At 45.6% G+C, this 22,493-nt stretch overlaps 1 protein-coding gene across 15 annotated transcripts in view; it reads right to left on the bottom strand.

The window, feature by feature from the left end:
• DGKD (diacylglycerol kinase delta) overlaps positions 1-22,493 on the bottom strand; it is a 193,300-nt gene that overhangs the window by 27,012 nt on the left and 143,795 nt on the right. For 9 of the 15 annotated variants that reach the window (XM_068117345.2, XM_068117347.2, XM_068117348.2 and 6 more), the window contains 7 exons: positions 18,785-18,922; positions 17,163-17,322; positions 16,603-16,830; positions 15,157-15,261; positions 1,599-1,680; positions 1,261-1,371; positions 970-1,066 (listed from right to left, as the gene is read on the bottom strand). In XM_068117345.2, the coding sequence (XP_067973446.2) occupies positions 970-1,066; positions 1,261-1,371; positions 1,599-1,680; positions 15,157-15,261; positions 16,603-16,830; positions 17,163-17,322; positions 18,785-18,922 (921 nt within the window). The remainder of the gene's footprint in view (positions 1-969; positions 1,067-1,260; positions 1,372-1,598; positions 1,681-15,156; positions 15,262-16,602; positions 16,831-17,162; positions 17,323-18,784; positions 18,923-22,493) is intronic. The other 6 variants (XM_078777884.1, XM_078777889.1, XM_078777890.1 and 3 more) reach the window with 1 other exon arrangement.

The following is a 22,493-nucleotide window of genomic DNA, read 5'->3' as shown; positions in this document are numbered from 1 at the left end:
GCAGGCACAGCACACGTACGGCACACACACGTACGTACGTACGTACGTACGTAGCTGAATGCTTAACCGCGGTTTTCGCTTCGCGAGCGCAGGGTAATAAATCTCACGATGGGGTTATCGACATCCGTTGTAGGTAAAGAGGCGTGGTTATCAACCTGGTGACATTTAAAATGGGGATTAACAAAAACTTTCCCTTTCCAAAAACTACTTTCCAAATGACATCATGAAACTCACCCAATGACGCAGGAGAGGCTGAGTGAGGGGAGGAGGGGGGCATCCAAACACAACTCGAGATTATATTTTTGGAACTGCCATCTGAGCACTTGGCTCAAGGTGCTGGGATCCCAGGTTCAAATCCTGTATTCATTTTCTTGTCACCATAAAATGTTCTGGTTACCTCCACCACAAAAGGTGGACGGATGTTATGTTTTCATGCCTGTCTGCCTGTTTGTGTGTTTGTCTGTGAGTAGGATATCTCAAAAAGTTATGGACGGATTCAGACGAGATTTGGTGGACAAGTTGGCTGTGCGACAAGGACGAATTGATTCGATTTTGGTGAAGATACAGATACTGCAATTTTTAAGTGATTCTTCACCATTGAGAGATAAAGGCCAAACACTATATGAAGAAGAAGAAGAACCACCTTTATAGGCCATTTTTCCCCGCAGAGCAGGGTTGGCCTTTTTCGGGCACCTTGGTCCATTTTTTGAAGCAATGTTTTATGGCCGGATGCCCTTCCTGCCGCCAACCCTGTTAGTCGCCTCTTGCGACACACAGGGAATTACCAGTGAACTGGTACTCAATTTGCCGACCTCGGAAGGATGGCAGGCTGAGTCAACCCCCCTGGTGTTCATTCAGCGATCGACCGGGATTCGAACCCAGGATCCTAGGATCCCAAGCCGACACCCTAACCGCTAAGCCAACACCAGGCTTGCATCATAATTTTGGATTCCAATGAAACGTAATCACCTCAAGCAGAACACGCTGCTCCAAGTTCTTATAAGTTTTCTGGAGCAGCTCTTTGGTTCCCAGCACCCCATACCACATCAGGTTTTTGGTTCGACTTCTGGAGGAGAAACACGCACAGTGGTTCAGAAAAGAGTGGAGACAGGAAATATTCATAGCCATGACACCAGCTCGTTCACAATCCATGCAATCACCACTCCGCTTCCTCTTCTTCAACTGCTTCTACCTCCCACTCACCCTCCAAAAATTAACAAACTAAAAAAATTCCTTCGGTCACAACTCTACTCTCCAGACCTGCATTTCTCCGGGTGCTCATCACGTCGGTTATTAAAGTCCAGAAGAATCTTGGCATCGAGACCGATTCCAAAGTAGTTGTTCATGACTCCCTTCTCGGAAAAGTCCTCACTGCAAAGGTAAGACGAGGTATTTGGGTGTTGTGAGATATAAAAAGGAAAAGATAATCAGACCCAGTAAACATCCTCATGTAAAACCTCCATTGATAAATCTTATTTACCGTGAACATCCTCCATTATTTACAATCCATGCTTGCACCTATTCCTCAAACCTAATGGTGCCTCTTCCTTCTCCATCCTTAATCCCCAACCATTTTCATCGGGTTCCTGTATACTTACAGCAAATCATTATCAGTCCCCATCGCTGTGGAGATGCAGGATCCCAGCATGTAGCATGAAGAAGGCAGGTTTGAGCGCAGATCTGCACAAAAGCATAAAGCAGAACTTGCACTTTTTCTTTTTGCAAATGAGAACAGATAAATAGAAAAAAAAAGAAGAGGGAGATTTGCTTTGCAATACATGCCCCCTACCGGTCAAGTCCAAAAAGAGCATAACTCCATGAAAAATTTGTGAAACACCCTGAAACCCAAACATGTTCTGTAACTTACCATACTAACGTCAGCTACCAAGTTTCAGTTGAATATGTTGAAGGACATGGGGAAAAAACTACAGAAAACTACAGGTGGGATGGACAGACGGACGGACAGACAGACAGACAGGAGAGCAAACCTATTGTCCCCTCCAGGTCAATGCACAATGACAATGTTTACATGGTGTGCGCAGTGGAAGTTTATGAAAGCTACTGAAAGCCACAAGGGGGTGAAATCAAAACTCTGCAAAAAGGAAAATAAATAAACAAACAAGACGTCATGCAGAGCACGATACTTGCAAAATCCACCCCTCCCCCCACTGCCCCCCACCCCCCCCAAAAAGGTTGCCATGGATACATCAAATCGTCAATTTCATTAAGATTCAAATTCACAATGTTAATCAAAGCTCGGGTCAATCAGATTAAAATTGATGATTGTTCAGATGAAAATTGATACTGGAAGCTTGACCTTTGACCTTTTGACCTTAAAATAGTTGGCTTTCCAATTCCTTGACGTACGTCGTACAATGCAATTGCTCTTTAATGTTTAGGTTAATTGGATAAAAATTGATGATTGTTCAGATGAAAATTGATTTTAGAAGTTCGACCTTGAGTTGACCTTTGACCTTTTGACCTTATAAACAGTTGCTTTCCCCCATTCAATGAGGCACTATGCAATTGCTGTTTAATTGTCAGATCAGATGAAAAGTGATGATTTTTCAGATGAAAAATTGATGATTTTCGAAGTTTGACCTTGAGTTGACTGACCTTTTGACCTTAAAATAGTTGGTTTCCCAATTCAGTGTCCCAATATGCAAATGCTGTTCAATTTTCAAGTCAATCGGATGAAAAATGACAATTTAGAAATTCGACCTTATGACCAACTCTACCATCTGGTGAAGTTTCATGAAGATCGCTTTAAAATTGTGATGGATGATGATGAGAGGATGAAAAAGAGGAAGACAAATGATGAATTGCGAAAGATGATGGGAATAGAGCCTGTGATTGATGCTGTGAAGAGGAACAGGTTGAGATGGTTTGGTCATGTGTTGAGGAAGGATGAAAGTGACTGGTTGAGAAGTGTGATGGAAATGTCAGTGAAATTCCTTGAAGCTGAGCGGTGAAAATACAAAAACATTTCCTTTGTCTCATTGACTTGAAGAACCAAAGGATGGTTGCACCAGTCAATGAACTTCTCAACTATCACCTGGTGTTAGCCTAATGGTTAGGGTGGTGGGCTTGGGATCCTACGGTGCTGAGTTCGAATCCCGTTGGCTTAACGCCAGGTGGGATTGACTCAGCCTGTTCATTCCTTCCAAGGTGGGCAAAATGAGTAAACCAGATAACTGGGTATAGAGAGGTATTGACCTTCCTTCCGTTTCCGGTCTTGCTGGCGACGGTTCGTTTTTTCGCAGGTCTCCACGCTCTCCATCGAAATCGAAGTTAAGTCATTGTTCCAATTTGTATTTTCGTTATAACTGTATTTCTTTTATGGTGTATGTACGTTTATTGTCCCGTCAAAGATTTTCGGTGCAAATCTTTCATACCTGTATTGAAAATCGCGTTAATTCGTGTCGTCTCGAGGTCTTGTACAGTGTACACTGTACAACCTTGAGGCTTTGTTTTTCTCTCAGCGCCTGTCGTTTGTGATCCAATAACTTTCGTTCTCTGTTTTCGCAGTCTTTCCACCCCAAAGCCTACTTCCTTATGTAAATCTCAACTCAAAAAAAACAAAAAAAAAAGACTACCTTCTCTGTGCTCATTCGTTTATTCATTCTTATTCGTTCGTTCGTTCTTCGACCACGTGTTTCTCCCCCATTTCCCCAGATAGATTGTCAAATTTCAATTCGTTATTTTATCGTCCATGTGATATTGTTTGATTATAGTTAGTTTTGGTTTGAATTTCCTGTAACTCGTAATTAATTAATCGTTTTCTGCCCTTGTGTGTGGCCTTGTAGTTGTACCCCCGTCGGTGTTTTGTTAACTTAAGTGTGTTTTGCTTGGCTCTTGGTTTTTTCCCTTCTACCCCGAACATAATACTGTCTAACGTTCTAATTCCCCACCCCCCCCCCAAAAAACAAAACAAAAAAAAAACAAACATTTATTTTCTTTTCTCCACGTGTACTGTTGTCTCATCCTGTATTTTCTGTCCAGGTGTGCTGTTCGCCCCACCCCCATTATCTCCTTGCCATCCACCGTTTGCCCTGTTCACGTGACTCGTGGTGGTCCCTCTCGGCTCTCCCCCCGTTGGTATTTTTGTGCATATAAGATTGTTCATAGTTCTGTTTAAATATTTTTAAATATGTTAAACCTTTCCCCTTCTGTTTTTTATTCAGTGGTATATTACAACACGCTGTTTTTCTTCCTATTTAAAAGGCTTTTCTCAATTTCCTCTCCAACTCATTCCACTTCAAAAAAAAGAAATTCAATATCTTATACGTCTCCCTCACTACATGGTCTAAATTCACATTCATTCCATCCCTCCTCCATCATCCTGAACCGGATTGCTAACTTGAAAATCACAACAAACCCAATTTGTTATCAATGTTCGTCTTTCATTAATCATCCACTTTCTAAACTCCCCTCTTGCCCATCCCATCCAAATCCCCCCCCTTGCACCTACACTCCGAAACTTCCCCCTTGCCCCTCCACTCTTAAACTCCCCCCTTGCCCCTCCACTCCTGAACTCCCCCCTTGCCCTTCCCCTCCTAAACTTCCCCTTTGCCCCTCCCCTCCTAATCCCCCCCCTTGCCCCATCACTCCTGATCTCCCCCCTTTCCCCTTCCCTCCAAAACTCCCCCCTTGCCCCTCCCCTCCTAAACTCCCCCCTCACTCCTCCCCTTCAAAACTCCCCCCCAATCCCTCCCATTCAATTCTCCCCCCATACCATTCCTCTCCAATTCTCTCTCCTCCACCCTCCTCCTCCAAGCTGCCTCCTCCCCACTTCGTCTCCCTTCTATCTCATACCTCCACCCCCCCAAACCTTCTACTTTCCTCTGCCCCCCCTCAAACAACCCCTCACTGTGCCGCATCCCTTCACCAGCAAACCTTTCATCCTCCTCATCCTTCCCTTTCTTGGAACTCTTCTGCAACATCTGAAACACTATCAACTGCTCTCCCTACCTCCCCCTCTCATCCTTCATCTTACCCTACTCCTCCCCTCCCCTGTCCTGTACCCGATGCTCCCCCTCTCTCTTCATTAACGGTATGGACCTCAAACATCCGGGGCCTTCGCTCAAACCTGACTGATCTCTCCATACAGGTTGCTTCTGACAATCCAGACTTGATCTGCTTAACAGAGACTTTCCTCCTTCAAGATGTCTCTGATTCCTTAATATCTCTTCCTGGTTACTCCCTCCTCCGGTATGATAGACCTGAGCCTCGGCCTGGTGGTGGGGTGGCTATCTTTGTCAAAAACTCTCTTCCTCACTCTCCTTGCACTGCTCTCTTTCCTCCTCACCCGCAGGAGTACCTCTGGTTACGGCTTCCTCTCCGCTCCCACCTTTTGTTCATATGTGTTCTGTACCGTCCCCCAAACAGTGATGACTCCATCTACATTTCAATGTCTGACAACATGGACCAACTTCTATCCACTCATCCCAACTCTCTCTTCCTCATATGTGGTGACTTCAACTGTCATCATGCCACCTGGTTGGGTGTGGGTTCCTCTCTCACTAGTCATGGCACCTCAGCAAAGGACTTCTGTGACTCACTGGGATTGACACAATCTGTCAATTTCCCGACCCGGATCTCAGCCAATGGAGTATCTTCTCTTCTAGACTTGGTTATGACAAACTTCCCTGCTAATGTCTGCTGCTCTTCTTCTGCTCCAATCGGTTCTTCTGATCATGTGCTTGTCAAAGTGGACATCTCTCTGGCCATTCTCAGAGAGCCTCCTCAGCGTCGACGAGTCTGGCATTTCACTCAGGCCGACTGGGACGGTCTTCAAGCAGCCATCAATCGTCTGGATTGGTCTCCCATCTCCACTGCCTCTGACATCAATTCTTCCTGGGAATTCTTCCAAAGCAAACTGATCTCTCTCATGCACAGATTTATCCCATCTCGCCTTCAATTGTCTTACCCTTCCTCCCGTCCATGGTACACTGAATCTTGTGGTGAGGCAGTTGCCCTGAAACAACTTGCCTTTGCCTCTTGGAAGGCTAATCCAACTGAAGGAAATCTCAGTTCCTTCCACCAAGCTCGGAACAAGTGTGTGTCTGCCCTCAGGAGTGCCAGGAAGCACTATCTCTCCTCACTCAAGAATGAACTCTCAAACCTGTCTCCTTCCTCCAAATCCTGGTGGCGTCTGGTCAAATCCGTTTCTGGTGTTTGTTCCCCCTCCATCCCCTCCCTTACCTCAAATGGCCACACAGTTGACATCGCACGTGACAAAGCCGAATGCCTCAACTCTGTGTTCGCCTCGAAATCCTTAGTCCCAAACCCATCTCTCTCTGTTCCCACCTTTCCCAGTCGAACCCAAATGCTCCTGGACTCTGTGTCCTTCTCTCCTGACAAGGTGGAGGAGTTTTTGTCAAACCTCGACTCTGATTCTGCAACTGGACCAGACGGCATCAGCCCACGGGTCCTAAAATCCTGCTCTGCCGCTCTATCTCACCCTCTCTCTGTTCTTTTCACCCTATCTTTTGCTCAAGGTCATCTGCCAGCATCCTGGAAATCAGCTAACATTACCGCTTTACACAAAAAAGGTGCAAAAACAGATCCTTGCAACTACAGACCAATCAGCCTGCTCCCAATTATCAGCAAAGTCATGGAATCCATCATTGCTTCGGATATGAAATCTTTCCTCTTCTCCAATGGCTTGATCTCTGATCATCAATTTGGTTTCAGACCAGGTCACTCTACTCTGGACATGCTGCTTCTGCTGTCTCAACAATGGATGGAGGTCCTGAATGCCAAACAGGAAATCAGAGCTGTCTCCCTTGACATATCAAGGGCCTTTGATACGGTCTGGCACCCAGCTCTGCTCACCAAACTCTCCTCCTATGGTATCCATGGAAATCTCCATGCATGGCTTGCGGACTTCCTCTCTGGTCGTAGTCAACGTGTGGCCCTGAATGGATTTCTCTCATCTCCCCTTCCTGTTCAGGCTGGAGTTCCCCAAGGAAGTGTGCTGGGCCCTGTGCTTTTTCTGGTCTTCATCAATGATCTCTCCGACTCTCTGGAAAATCCTCTCTATCTCTTTGCTGATGACTCCACTCTCTGCCGCTCCATTCCTCTTCCCTCAGATATAGTCTAGGGCGATTAGTAATTTCGTGTTTTTTGTTTGTTAAAATTGATTTAGCAATGGATTCTGCTTCAGAATATTATAGAGATGTAAAAAAAATAGGGTTCCATTTTTTCTTTTACGTCTAATAGGTAGTAATTCGAAGAAATCCAATATGGCCGCCATAAAATTTGGAAAATACACTTTTGTGCATATCTTTGTATCTAGATATCATATAAACATGAATAATATGTCCTTTTATATGTTTTCAGACCCAAGGAAGCCATATCTGCCATTGTTTTTACAGAAAAATGCAAGGAAATTAAAATAGTGGGCAATATACCAGCCAAAATGGAGACGGCCGTCGTGAAATCGGATCGTATAATTTCCCAATTAGAATCGATTCAATAAACAATCTTCACTGATAACATTTATTTTGAATACACACACACGCGCACACACACACACACACACACACACACACACACACACACACACACACACACACACACACACACACACACACACACACACACACACATACACACACACCTAAACATAAACGATGAATGAACATAAACGATCACATAAACGAATGCCTCATTCATCCTCATCCATATCTATCACACGCGGTTCATTGATGTTTGCTTTGTTGTTACAACTGTAACCCACACACCCACAAACTTCAGTACAAGGAATATTGTTATTGCGACAGCTACATCTTCCCATACACCCTTTCTTGCACCCACAGTTCACGAGATTCATTATTGCTTCTGGGGCTGGAGGATTCAGGCATCGACTTGGGGCATAAACCCCATCATCCGAAAGTAACTGCCAACCATACTCGACAGGTGATGGAAGGGACGGATGGCTTTCTGCTGCCTTTCTCCATATCATTGCGATATAATGTGCTCGCTGAACGTGTAACTTTAGCGAACCAGTGGTAGGTGGAAGACTCTCTCCCTCAGCAGCACGGTTGGAGAATAAGAACCAGCGAAGCTCGTTTACTTTCGTGTGAACTTTAGACTTGTACAGCAGACAGACGAAGCGTTCCAGCTGGGAACACACTTCTGGTGACGGATCAGTTTGTCCCAAAGACTCCAGAGCCTCCCATATCTTGTTGTCACATGTCATGAAGACCTTAAAGCACCAGTCCTTGCTCCTGCCAGCGAACCTTCCAGACATGTCACTTCCCGTGAATGCGTGGAATCCAAGTATTGCAGACGCACGTTTCTCTCCTAGCATGCCATGAATAGGTTGGACTGCAATGCTCCTCCTCAACTTTCCCTTCCCAGTGAGAAACCTCGTAGCAGGTGGTAGATCGTGAAATCTCTGAATCAGTAGGAGGAAGATATCGGTATCTGGCGAATCAATGATAACTTCTGCATCTTTGTCGACTGTGAGAGCATGCAGAATTAAGAGTGTATCGGCCTCTTCTTGGCTGTGCGTGAGTAGACTGTCTGGAACTTCAGTGTTGCCCGTGGTCTTAGTTCCTGATGTCACCATGAACTTCTTCAACTTGTTTGGATGAGCCTTGCTGTAAGATAGACACTTCACAGCCAAGTACTCTGTAAGCTCTGCCTTGGTCTTCACATTGGAAAGGAAATCTTTGAGTGAAATCTTCTGGATCAATGTACTATCCCTGACGTGATAGTATGTTGATTTCCCCTTTGTCCTCTTTAGGCGCATTTTGTCTTTCAGTGAGTTATCGATGTATCGGTCGAATACCAACCTCACGTCATCATAATGCACGGCAATATTTTCGAGGCGTTCAATGAACGATTGAGCAAAGTCACTGCATGTAATCATTTGTTCTGTTTTGGAGATCCCGTTAACAAGAGCCATGCCATCAATGATTATCACTCTATGGCGAGAAGTAGTCTCGTTTTCATTGATCACTCCTGATCTTGTGGTTGTGTCTGGGTTTTGGCTGATCTGAGAGGGTTCCTGCAAATTTTGGCTTGAGATTTCATAGTCAGTTGATGGGTCATTAGTTTCTTCCCCAGCGTGTGCTGCTGCATCATTCAAAGCGGCAATTCCCGCGTCTTGATGCTCATTGATTTCTGTCGAAATAGGTTCTCCTGGTGGATCATGTACATCCTGCTCTTCAGGCTCAGCCAGATGCTCAAGTTGACGAAGGATTTTTGCCTTGTCGTATGCCAACAAGAGGGATCCATCAGATGCAAATAAAGAACGTGGAACGATGCCAAATTCATAGGTGCCAATACATTCTTTCAGGTCGAGCTCTGGTCGGCTCCGTGAGATAACGATGAACCTCTGCAACAATCCTCGCTCTTCTTTGACTTTGATCAGCTTGTCGCCCGATCTCACTTCTGTTGTGGCATTCGAACTCTTGAATGTTCGAAGTTTTCTTTTCGTCATTTTGTCCCACACAGAAAGTTTTCCCTCAGCTAAACGATCTGTGGCAAATTGCTGGAACATCTGTTGTCCGATCTCGTCGCGCTCTAAGATGTCGCTGGACACTTTTTCATTCATGACTTCTTTGGTGAGCAGGTTGTAGACCTCGTCTACTTCCTCTTCCATAAATGGATCGCCATGTTCACGGAACACCCTAGAAAGCTTGGAGGCATGGCTCATCACCCGGGAAAGCTTTCCCCCCGTGATTTCGTGGTGTTGTTTTCTGCTCTGGTTTTCACCAAGACCATATCCCTCCGCAAACTCGTGCAGTGACTTTGACAGCTCAGGTGCAATGAGGAAGAACTTGTCAAGCGCCTTCTCATTTTGAGTTATCCCTACGATTCCTCCAATCACCTTCAGTGTACGGTTTTCTTGCTCAATGCCATGGTCTGGGGCTATTGATGTGAAGCCTGCCAATCCTTTTGTCACACAGAAGTTCCCTTTCATGAATTCCCTCCACAGTTCTGGGTGCTGCTTTTCAGTCTCCTGCATTGTTGAAATGTAGAGAGGGAGCAACCGAGCATAGTTTAGATGATCGTGAGCGAAGAAGTACTTCGTGAGAGACTCGATGCTCTCCATATGCAGCAGCAGATCACGTTGTCTTGTACTTCTAATGAACAGAAGGATAGTCTCAAACTGTTTCATGTAGTTCAGGATGAAGCGCTGTATCTTGTTTGTGCTGACCTCAAATTGTTCCAGTTTTTTGGTCATATCTCTGGACTCCATCATGGCCAATGTTTTTTTGAGAATGTCGCATAGATTCTTCTCTGGCTCCATGCTCCCGCTGATGTCTCTCTGATATGCCTCTCCCAGACGAACAGATGACTCGTTCAGATAGGCCCTTTCTTCAGGTTCCATTGCCAGGAATCTCTGGAAGTACAGGTTGTACAAAGCGATCAGTGTTACCATGTGTGCCTCCAGAGCTCGATACAAGTGCCTCCCATTTAGTATTTGGCTCACTGTGGTTGGCGAGAAAAGTCCAGCCTCGACCCATGCCTGATCAATTCCACTCCCTTCCACGTATTTTCCTAATGCAGCTAAGGCCCAAAACACAACATGTAGCTCACCAGGTCGGAAGAGGAATTGCTTCCTGATGTCCTCGCGTTCCACCCACAGCTTCATCGCCAGGTCGTATAGCTGCAAATCGAGAGTCATGACTGTGATTGCCTCACTCCCCATAACACGAGTTGTGATGTTGTGAGCTCTCATCAGACCCGTGTACAGTGTATCATAGTCTGTAGGAGGCGACCTTATCAACGGAGGAACGAGAGCAACATTGGTCTTCTCACTGGACGAAGATAGCAAGGAATTGAAGGCTCCCCACGTCCCCGGAGCTGAGAGTTTGACGTCAACTTCTCCTTCTTCCTCGAAGTTCAGGCATCCAATCATCCAGGTCATATCGGTTTTCTTGTTCTTGTCTGTCTCGGGTTTTGATGTGAGCAGCTTGCAGTCGCTCTTTCTCTTCTCGGGTGCTGGCTTCTTGCAGGTCAACGTTTTACAGCCAACTGCATCATGTATCGTTTGAGCTTTTGATGACCGGTCAAGTTCAATTGGTGGTATCATGGGTGATTTCTCCGGTGATACAGGCTGGTAGATCGCAATTGCTGTACCATGAAGGGTATTCATCCCGCAAGGAGTTGACTCTAGAAAATCGATGTTGTCCATGGCAAACCAGACGAACGTGTCCTGAACCAACCATGGTGGTAGACAGATGCCTCCGGTGGACTCCATTTGCTTCAGTACGGAGTTGGCAATGCTGGTCTCAATCTCCATGACCTTTTTGTAGGAGATGGCGAGGTCCAGATGTGCAAGTTTCTCTACAAGCGCCTTGGATCGTGTGTTTTTGTGTATGTCGAGAGCTAAGCCCACACTCAATGGAGTTTCAAATCGTTGTTTGAATGATCCATCCTCGCTTCTTGGTTCGTACGATACCTGTCGGTCAGATTTATAAGCACCGACAAAGTGCTGCGCCAACAATGATGCACTCACACCAATGGAGTCCTCCCTGTTGCTATTTCCTACTTTCCTTGTTCCCATGACTGCATGCTTGCAGAAGATGTTGAGCATCGGGGGTGGCTTGTAATCAGCAAAGGTTCCATTAAATTTCCATGCTGGGGAAGATGCGATGTCTTTCCTCAATATTTTCGCAGCTCGCAAAAGTACTTTAAAATCGTCTTTGATGCTGTCTGCTGTAATTGTGCTTGATATCATGTGGTCTTTGAGCTTTGTGGAAAGAATCTGCTCTGGCTTTGTTTTGTTTGAGGGCCGGCTGAAATGAACATCGGCAATGTTGTCTAGGATCAATTGTTTCAGGTATGGCTTATAACTATGGTTGTCTGAGACCGGAAAGTCGTGCTCCTTAAGTAAATTGACATAGGTTACATGAATTTCATTCATATTCAGCACAGCATTTTCAGTAGTATCATTCAACGCAGTTTCAACAATTTCAATGAGTTCAAGGTCTGATAACACCTGACCAAAGTTAACATTGGTTGTTTCTGTTTGTTTTTCCGTCTTAACTATAGCACGTTTGGCCTTAACTACACATGGTAAATGATATTTCATGTCCTCAGCCATTGCTTGCAATGGGTCAGGCGAACTTATGACACTGTTCAGTCTCACTTTCAGATTGTCATTACTTGTTTCTTGGCCAATGTTTCTGATCTGGAGTCCCATGTTCTTTGTTGACACATTGTGTAGTTCACTTCCTCTGTCTTCCTGGCATATGACACATCTGAGCGCGTCAAATGTCTGTTCTCGGGAACACCTTCTGGATGTTGACGTGCTTTCCCCTAGATCACTAGAACTTGGTCGTCCTCTCTTTTTCAGTCGGATTTCTGCGGCACTGCCTGATGTTGTTCCTTTCTCAAACCTAGCCTTTGCTCGATCAATGTGCATCTTATTGGTAACATCTTTGTAACAAGCTTTATGGTAGCAGAGACCTTTTGCGAGCAATTCTTCAGCAGAGGAATATTGCAAACGTCTATTCAATGATGCAAACTTTGTTTCACCATACGTGTACTGTTCCTCAGCACCTGCCATCAGTTTCTCGACAGAGGAGAGTTTTGGTTTCGTTACAAAGGTTGTATAGTCTGTTTGCCCTATGGCCATTTGGCATACAAAACAAAGTCCGAAATCTACTGACTTCTCAATCTTCCTGGGTGGTGAGTCACTCATCTTGAAGGTAGGTGTAATTTTCTAGACACTCTTGAACTGTCGTCGGTCCTGCAAAGATAGATACTACTATTCAGATTCACATTTCGTCAACACAGTCAAAACCAGACCTTAACTAGATGGTGGAAACTTAATTAACCGATTTCATGCCGGCCGACCCCACTTTGGCTGGTATATGTCCACTATTTTATTTTCCTTGCATTTTTCTGTAAAAACAATGGCAGAAATGGCTTCCTTGGGTCTGAAAACATATAAAAGGACATATTATTCATGTTTATATGATATCTAGATACAAAGATATGCACAAAAGTGTATTTTCCAAATTTTATGGCGGCCATCTTGGATTTCTTCGAATTACTACCTATTAGACGTAAAAGAAAAAATGGAACCCTATTTTTTTTACATCTCTATAATATTCTGAAGCAGAATCCATTGCTAAATCAATTTTAACAAACAAAAAACACAAACAATATTGTTATGACATATGGGCCTGCACTAATAGGCAGTCTGCAGCCTCCTCACTCTCTGAAGACCTGGACAAAATCACAGACTGGTCAAACAAGTGGAACATGTCTTTCAATCCTGCCAAATCTCACTCTCTTACTATGTCTCTCCGAAAAGATCGACTGGACAACCCTCCCATCTACTTTCTCAACAATCCTCTCCAAGAAGTTCTGTCACTCAAGCTTTTGGGTCTCACTATCTGCCATGATCTTTCTTGGGAAAACCACATTTCCAAGCTGGCCTCCAAAGCCAGTCGCCGACTGGGCATCCTCCGTCGTGCGAAGTCCTTCCTCGGCACACCTGAGCTCCTCACCACATACAAGGCTTTCATCCGCAGCTCAATGGAATACTGTTCTCCCCTATGGGCTGGTGCTCCTGCCTCACACCTGGCTCGGCTTCACGCTGTTGAATCCAAAGCTTTCAAAATCATTGGAATCTCCCGCGATGAAGCTATCTCTGAGGGCCTTTCACTCACTCACCGCAGGCAGGTAGGTGGTCTTTCTGTCTTCTACCGACTCCTCTCCGGCCTTGCTCCCCCAGCTCTCTCCGTGCTCTGTCCCCCAAATATTCCTACAGGTCGCACAAGATCTGCCAGCAACCCTCTGATGGTAAACTGCCGAAATCTCGGCTCTCTGCTCACCTTCACTCTTTCATTCCTCTTTTCTCCCGCCTGTGGAACAAACTCCCACACTCCCTTCAATCCCTCTCCTCCCTCCAGGTCTTTAAAACAGCTGTTCACCACCATCTCTTATCTTCCCCCATCCATAACCTTGATCTTTTCTACCCCCACTAATTCACCCCAGATCCACCTTATTTGAAATTCCAACTTATTTCCTGGAAATCCTGGCAGTGTCCATATGTTTATACCTCTCCCACCCCCCCCCCCTTCACATGCCTCCCCCCCTTCACATGCCTCCCCCCTTCACATGCCTCCCCCCCAAAGCCCTCTCCCTCCCACAGATCTCTCGATGTCTCCATGTCTCTCGGTCCCTGCTCTCAAATGTTGTGTTTGTGTCCTTCCCCCTCTCTCCCCATCTTGTCTACCGCTCCCGATGTTATTTGTTTTATGTGTCTGTTTGTCTTTCTGTGTGATTAATTTTCGCTCTTTCACGAGCCTCGATCTTGTATACAAAAAAAAAAAAAAAAAAAAAAAAAAAAAAAATGAATGTAGAAGGAAGTAGAGGACGGGGAAGACCGAGAAAGACTTGGCTAAAGATGGTGGAAGAAGAAATGCGGGCAAGGGGGTTAACAAGGGGAGATGCAGAAAATCGGGCAAGATGGAGAAGATTGTCATGGGGACCGCAAGGCTAACCCCCGCTCTCGCAGGGAAAATGGCCTTAAAATGCATGTTGTTGTTGTTGTTTGCTTTAAAATTGTGACAAAATCTTTGATTTTGCAAGTAAGAATCAGTTTACAAATACTAGGTGAGAAGAAAGGACTGTAGGTAAGAAGTAGGTAAGAATAGAGAAGTAGGTAAGGGTAGAATAAGGTAAGAAGTAGGATAGTAGGAAAGAAGAAGAAAGGATGGATATTCGATTGTGCTTTGCAAGACAAAAGTAACGAATGACAAAGTACGAGGGATACAGTTGTGTTGAGAAGTGGTGACGGTGCAGGTGTGCAAGCGGGTTGGGTAGCCGTTTGGATACCTGGCTTGTGAGAAAGTAGGATTATGAAAAAATCATCCAAATGCTTTCCCAACAAGCGAGGAAAGATTTCATAAACAACACAACAACATGCATTTTAAGGCCATTTTCCCTGCTAGAGCGGGGGTTAGCCTTGCGGGCCCCATGACAATCATGGTTCCCTGTTTGGGGCAATGTTTTTATGGCCGGATGCCCTTCCTGACGCCAACCCTTGGTCGCCTCTTACGATGCGCAGGGATACGGTGCACCTGTTCTAAACCGGGGTACACACCGGGATTTCATAGACAACAGAACAACTAAATACACCCGAAACCCATGTGATGTTCAATTTGATCCGAGACCTACTGTGGGCAAGGAAACGCGAGCTGAGCATGGGAAGGTTTTCTTTGCTTCCGCTTAGGCCGGAAGACACCTCGGATTGTTTTCCAGACTTTGCCATTTGCTTTGAATCTGTATGATATAAAAGCAGTGATTTTTGGTGTAAGATGTTTATGTTTTCACAATTCCTACCATTTCGGTCAACAGAAGACCCAAGTAAACAGTCACAGCACAGCCAAACAAAGACTTAACCAATTACCCTTGTGAACTATTCCCAACATTAACTAAATCTCCTGGCAGATGGTTCAACATATCAACCACTTCCTGAATTAAATGCGTCACTTTTTGTCTGCTTTTTCACATTCTATGGCCCCTTGTTCTGCAACTTCTTCTTCTTTCATACGCAGCATAATTTACAGATGGCGCAGGTATACCATGGATGCAGTACCCTCTGCAGGTTAGGGCAGGAATTTGTAATTTGTTTAGAGTGCCGGTGATATCTCGTCGACTCTTCACGAAGGACACCGTGGGATCTTTAACATACGCCAACGAATGAGGGCAGATGGGACGCCCAGTTTAACGCATATCGGAGAGACGGCACACACATTGATACATCACCCTACCTGTGAAGCACTAGGATGACAGTTTATACCTGGGTCAGCATTCAAAGCCATGCTAGAACACGCTCTGCTACTGAGCTCCTCACCACTTACAAATCATTCATCCGCAGCTTGATGGAATACTGCTCTCCCCTCTGGGCTGGTGCTCCTGCCTCACACCTCGCTCGTCTTCACGCTGTTGAAACCAAAGCTTACAGAATCATTGGAATCTCCTGTGATGAAGCTAACTCTGAGGGCCTTTCACTCACTCACCGCAGGCAAACTGATGATCTTTCTGTCTTCTACCGACTCCTCTCCGGCCTTGCTCCCCCAGCTCTGTCTATGCTCCGTCCCCCAAATATTCCTACAGGTCGCACAAGATCTGCCAGCAACCCTCTTCTGGTTAAACTGCCAAAATCAAGACTCTCTGCTCACCTTCACTCCTTCATTCCTCTTTTCTCCCGCCTCTGGAACAAACTCCCTCACTCTCTTCAATCCCACTCATCCCTGCAGGTCTTTAAAACACTGGTGACCAATTTGAGGAAGTAAAAAAAAAAATGAAACACATTCGCTCAAACTCATCATATTTACCCCGTGCACACAAAGTGAAAAGCGGGGTTAAGCAATTGGGGCATGTCCATCCGTCCGTCTGTCTCAAAACGTCAGTTTATGATCAAGGAACAACTTATTTTCATTAAACAAGTGGGCCAATTGGTCCATTGCACCAAATTGTCATTGATCTTCACTGCCTCGTAGCATACCTGTCTTCTGGACTTGGGAGAGGGGTCTTTTGGGTCCTCTGGGACTTTGGGGTCATCTGGGACTTTGGGGTATTCTGGATCCCAAAGTGAACCCAAAGATCAATGTGACGCACCTTTCTTGCAGGCAAGATCGGCGATTTTCCCCTGTTCCTCCAACGTGCCCTTCTCCACCTCCTGGCCTTCGGACTCTCCCATTCCCACATCCTGCTCCCGGTCTCCCTCCGCTTCCGGCTGCTCGGGAACACTGGCAGTGAAGTGGCTCAGAGCAGCCATAGACGTCGTGATGGAGGAGCTCGAGATTGACAACTGGCTCTCGGTTTGGGCGTTTTGCTCATCCACAGCTGGAAGTAGGGGTTCGGATTTTGACAGAAACAAAGGAGGAGGAGGAGGATGACAGTGGGAGCGGTTTGTGAGGGGAAAAAAGGACCTTGGAAAGAAGCACGTCATCATCTGCCATTAAATGACTAAAACTCGCAGAGGCTCTCCTTAATGCTGCTGGAAGACCAACATCCGATTAACAAGGCTACAGAGGGCATCAAACCCCAAACCAATGATAACACAATGAAGATGTCAATGCTGGTCATTTCCAGATGGATAAAGTCTCTTTGTGTCCGTGTATGCGTTTGTGGAGAATGACAGGATTAGAAAAGCAATTCCCAGTGCACCGCATTACCCTGCTCTGCATGCTCAATGATTTGTCGGATGGCCTTCTTGAGGCTGTTGGCACGTGACATGAGCTGCTCCCGTGGCCGAAAGATCTGCGGCTTGGAGGTCCGGCGGGAGAACCGGGTTCCAGGAGCGGCCGAACATTCGGCTTCGGGAGAAGAACCAGACTGGGAAACAATATGGGTGAGGGTGTGGGGGGGGGGGGGGGGGGTTGAGAAGGGATGTGTGGGTGGTTTGAAAAACATGTGCAAGGGCAAGATCGATAGATACAAAGGTGAAGGAAATCAATAGTGGTTTGAAGTGTGAAAAAAGATGACACTTCTATATTCTAATCCGACTGATCCATAAGCCAAAGCTTTCAAATATCCGATCGGTTCAGAATCCAAAATTCCACCAACAGAGGGTAAACTAGTAGCTCAAAGCTGGAGCATCGGATGTGATTTAAGCAGATTAAAAATAAAGAAAAGCAACAATACATAAGAGGGGAATTTGCGGAACCTGTCGTCAGGGCCTTGAAAGGATGTTAATATTAAATAGGAAATCCCTTCCAAAAACCTCAAGACAGGAGGAGGCCATTTGGTCAGGGTCTGGTACGACTCGGCCAGGGTCCAGGCCGCTGACCTCCCAGACTCGGAGCGGATGCTCTAACGATTGCACCACCTGGTGTTTGTTTCCTTTTGGACATCTTTGTGCATATGGATTGTCAGATCTACATTGGTCTTGACAAATGCTCAATAAGGTAGTGAAGTCGCAGAAGGATGGTTGGACCCTCTGTGTTCTCTGTGATGTATTAAGATGTTTAAAACATCTATGAAGGTATCTCAGCGAGTCTTTATATTGAGTCTTTTTGAACCCTAACCCATACTCTGGAAGAACACAAACTTACGGACGGGTTACTATCCGAAGAATAACGGACGGGATGACTTGTAATACTCACCCCCACCAGAAGCGGCGGTATATGATACACATTTGCATCTTACTATAATTCACCAAATGTCCGTCTGTCTGTCTGTCTGTCTGTCCGTCCGTTCCCAGGTACCGCAAAAACGGCTGAACCGATCGCAACTAAATTTTGGGTGGGTAATCCTGTGACCCCCCTACATTGTTTTTCCAATTTTTTTTCCAATTTTCCAATTTTTCCAATTTTTCCAAACACGATGTAATAATATTCACCGATATGAACGGTGATGTGGCTTTTATTGAAATTCTACAAATACTGTTTACATTTTGATGATTTGTGTGTGATGTGATTTAACAGATGTTTATATAAATCGTTTAAAATAAAAAAAGCCTTCAATTTCTGATATTTTGCCTTTTCTTTTGGGCCGCCCAATTGAAGCCCCGCCCGTAGGGTGGGTACCGTTGCTGGTAAGGAAAATTGGGATGTTCCGCCCACCATGAACCCCCCTAAGCTATGACTTTTTAGCACGAGTTTTCAACTCATTCCATCCAGAATTTTAATACCACTACTCGACAGTCCAGATAAGTGGCGTAGTGACCCCCCGCTGGGAGGGATAGACCCTTTTGCACTTCATTCCCCTGGGGCAGGGGGGATGTGAGTTTTAATAATACACAGATATCATGAACAGACACTTCTCAAATTACATAAACAGTCGTGAGATCTCTCACCCCAGATGCAGGAATCTCTGCCTCTGCTGGCTCTTCCACAATGGTCGTCGTGGCGATGGGTGCAGGGCCAGAAGAGGCTTTTGACTCGTCGTTGAGGGTGCACAGTAGAGACGCCAGCTTCTCATTCAATACAGAACACTGTCACGCCATAACACAGCACATCAACATTACACTACGAGGTGGCAATTGTTACGAGGAGGACACTATTGTTAAGAACCCACACAATTTACAATCTACTATAAATGGATGAAGTGTGTGTGTGTGTGTGTGTGTGTGTGTGTGTGTGTGTGTGTGTGTGTGTGTGTGTGTGTGTGTGTGTCATACTTTTTGTGTCTATTAATTACATACGTCCATTTATTAATTACGTACTATTGAAATGTACCTTTTAACCCTTTGGACTGCTGAAACCTCTTCAACCTTTTAAGACCCTCAGATCCTAAAGACCTCAACGACACCAAAATACCCTTAAGACCCAAAGGATCCAAGAGATACCGATGACCCAAGAGACCCAAAAGTCCCCAAGGGCCCAAAATAACCAGACGACCCAAAAGACCCCTCGAGTCTGACAGGTATGCTACAAGGTGATGAAGACCAATGAAAATTTGGTTCAACGGACCAACAGGCCCACTAGTGGCAGAAAGAAAATGCCTTGTCCTTAGACTTTACAAAACATTAATCCTCTGGGAAAGGCTGCATACTAATATTTATTATACTAGGGCATGCCCGTACGTGGGTGCCCGTTCCTTGCCAAAAAAAAAAAAAAACGCTACCCGTACGCTCTACCCCGCCCGTACGCCCGTACGCCCGTAAACAAAAAAAACAACGCTCTTCGCTTCCGCCCTTCGCTCTGACTGAATTGGGAGAAATAATGCGCATAAGAAATCGAGAAATTATTATTTTCTCCGGAAGAAATCGAATTACGAACCGTAATGGCGCACGCGCTCGGCTCGGCTCGCTCTCACATCGGCCATGCCTACGCAACAACGCGTTCTGTGATTGGCTGCCGGAAGTGCAGTCTTCACTGTCCGGAAGGTCGCATATCGCAGTTACGATGAATCGCAAATTAGTTTTAATTAGTTTTAAAACATAGTTGAACGCCAACATAGTTTGCCAACGTGAAATAAATGAATACGCCCTCAAATGTGCCGTCCGAGGCAGAGTCTGTTCGCCACGTTCGGCACACGTGATAGCTCGCTGCTCTCTGATTGGTTGAATCGTTTTTTGGACATAGCTCGGTAACTACTTCTCCGATTAATATGAAACCTTGAAAAGGCACATCCTCGGGTCCCCAGCAATATACCTGGCAAGTTTAAAGTATATCGGACCGGTAGTTGTCGAGAAACAGCGGTCACAGACAAACAGACATACATACATACATACATACATACATACATACATACATACACACAGAGATTACTGGAATTATAGATAGATTGGACCTGTTTTACTATTAGGAAAGTTATTCCAGTTATCTAATGCAGTTTAGTATGTAATCACTTGGTATTGATACTTCCTTTGCCCATGAAACCCAAGGTCCCATTAGTGCAAACAAGCTGCTCGTTTCTTCATGACATTTACTTCAATACACTTCCCTTGGAAGTTGGCATCTTTTCAGCAATTATTCTTGAACCAATCCTTTTTGTAAGCCTCTTTACTCCTTTACTTTATTCCTCTTTTCTCCCGCCTCTGGAACAAACTCCCTCACTCTCTTCAATCCCACTCCTCCCTCCCAGTCTTTAAAACAGCTGTTCACCACCATCTCTTATCTTCCCCCATCCAAAACCTTGATCTTTTCTACCCCCGTTATTCACCCCAGATCCACTTTTTTTGAAATACCGACTTCTTTCCTGGAAGTTCTAGCAGTGTCCATGTGTTTTATGCCTCTCCCACCCCCTCCCCCCTTCCCGTGCCTTCTCCCCCCAAGCCTTCTCCCTCCCACAGATCTCCCGATGTCCCTGTTCTCTGCTGTTGTGCTTGTGTGCTTCCCTCTCTCTCCCCATCTTGTCTCCCGCTCCCTTTATTGTATGTTTTGTGTGTCCGTTTGTTTTTTTGTGATTGATGTTAGCTCTTACACGAGCCTCGATCTTGTATACAAAAAAAAAAAAAAAACTGGTTTGTTATATTGAAGAGGATCTAAATCGTCACTGTGTAAGATGCTGATCGTCTTTCCTCCCTTTCTCTTTTCTCCCATCCGTATAAGTGACTTCAGACTCGGGGGAGCTCAAACTGGCAGGATAGCCTAGAGATGCACACTCACCTCTGAGAAATCTAACCTGGGTTTCAATCTCGGCCAAACGCCAAGCTGGCATCAACGCATTCGCCATTCCTTGGCTGGATGTTAAGCTGGCCTTCCTGTCTGCCGGCATTCGTTTGTGGACATTAAAGATCTCACGGTGTCCATCGCCGAGTATGCGGGCTATCGCCGGCACCATGGCTAGATTGCAAATTCCGACTCTAACCTACAGGTGGCACCTGTAGACCTGATCCAAACCTTCAGTTACGTACTGCACATGAATGAAAGAATGAATAAAGGGAGGAAGGATTTTTCATGTGCATTGCATGTGGAACAAGGAGACTAGCACATGTCACTGTACTTTTACCTGGATTGCAAGGGTATTAAATGACAACGGACAAATTAACACAGTATTATGCATGTTTTCATCGATTGACATGATTTCTTCTTTCGTGTATAGATCTGTATTTTTGATCGCTTGCGTGCCTGCGGTTTCCACCCTGATGCCCACATGTGACTCTTCCATGTGTTCTTCCTAGAAACTTCCTTTATGCAGGGTGAGGCTGATAAGTAGTACACTGCCGCTCCGCCTTATTCACTCCTTCACCCACCCATTATCACATTAGTTCCATAATTCCATAACCAGCTATTTGGAGCCAACTCGACATGCTTCTCCATAATTAACTTTTTCCATAATTAGCTTTTCCATAATGACTAGGCTGAGGGACGACCTGAGGAAGGTCAAGCAACAGGGACATGGCCATCTCACCTGACATCTGCCAGGCTTTCGAGACTGTTGCCATCTCACCTGACATCTGCCAGGCTTTCGAGACTGTTGCCATCTTACCTGACATCTGCCAGGCTTTCGAGACTGTTGCCATCTCACCTGACATCTGCCAGGCTTTCGAGACTGTTGCCATCTCACCTGACATCTGCCAGGCTTTCGAGACTGTTGCCATCTCACCTGACATCCGCCAGGCTTTCGAGACTGTTGCCATCTCACCTGACATCTGCCAGGCTTTCGAGACTGTTGCCATCTCACCTGACATCTGCCAGGCTTTCGAGACTGTTGCCATCTCACCTGACATCCGCCAGGCTTTCGAGACTGTTGCCATCTCACCTGACATCTGCCAGGCTATCGAGACTGTTGCCATCTCACCTGACATCTGCCAGGCTTTCGAGACTGTTGCCATCTTACCTGACAACTTCCAGGCTTTCGAGACTTGCCATCTTACCTGACATCTGCCAGGCTATCGAGACTGTTGCCATCTCACCTGACATCTGCCAGGCTTTCGAGACTGTTGCCATCTCACCTGACATCTGCCAGGCTTTCGAGACTGTTGCCATCTTACCTGACAACTTCCAGGCTTTCGAGACTTGCCATCTTACCTGACATCTGCCAGGCTTTCAAGACTGTTGCCATCGCACCTGACAACTTCCAGGCTTTCGAGACTGTTGCCATCTCACCTGACATCT

The sequence above is a fragment of the Myxine glutinosa genome, chromosome 5 (genome assembly GCF_964187855.1).
Source record: "Myxine glutinosa chromosome 5, kmMyxGlut1.1, whole genome shotgun sequence".
Classification (NCBI taxonomy): Eukaryota; Metazoa; Chordata; class Myxini; order Myxiniformes; family Myxinidae; genus Myxine; species Myxine glutinosa.
The sequence above is the reverse complement of the archived record's forward strand: the minus strand, read 5'-3'. Positions and strand labels throughout refer to the sequence as shown.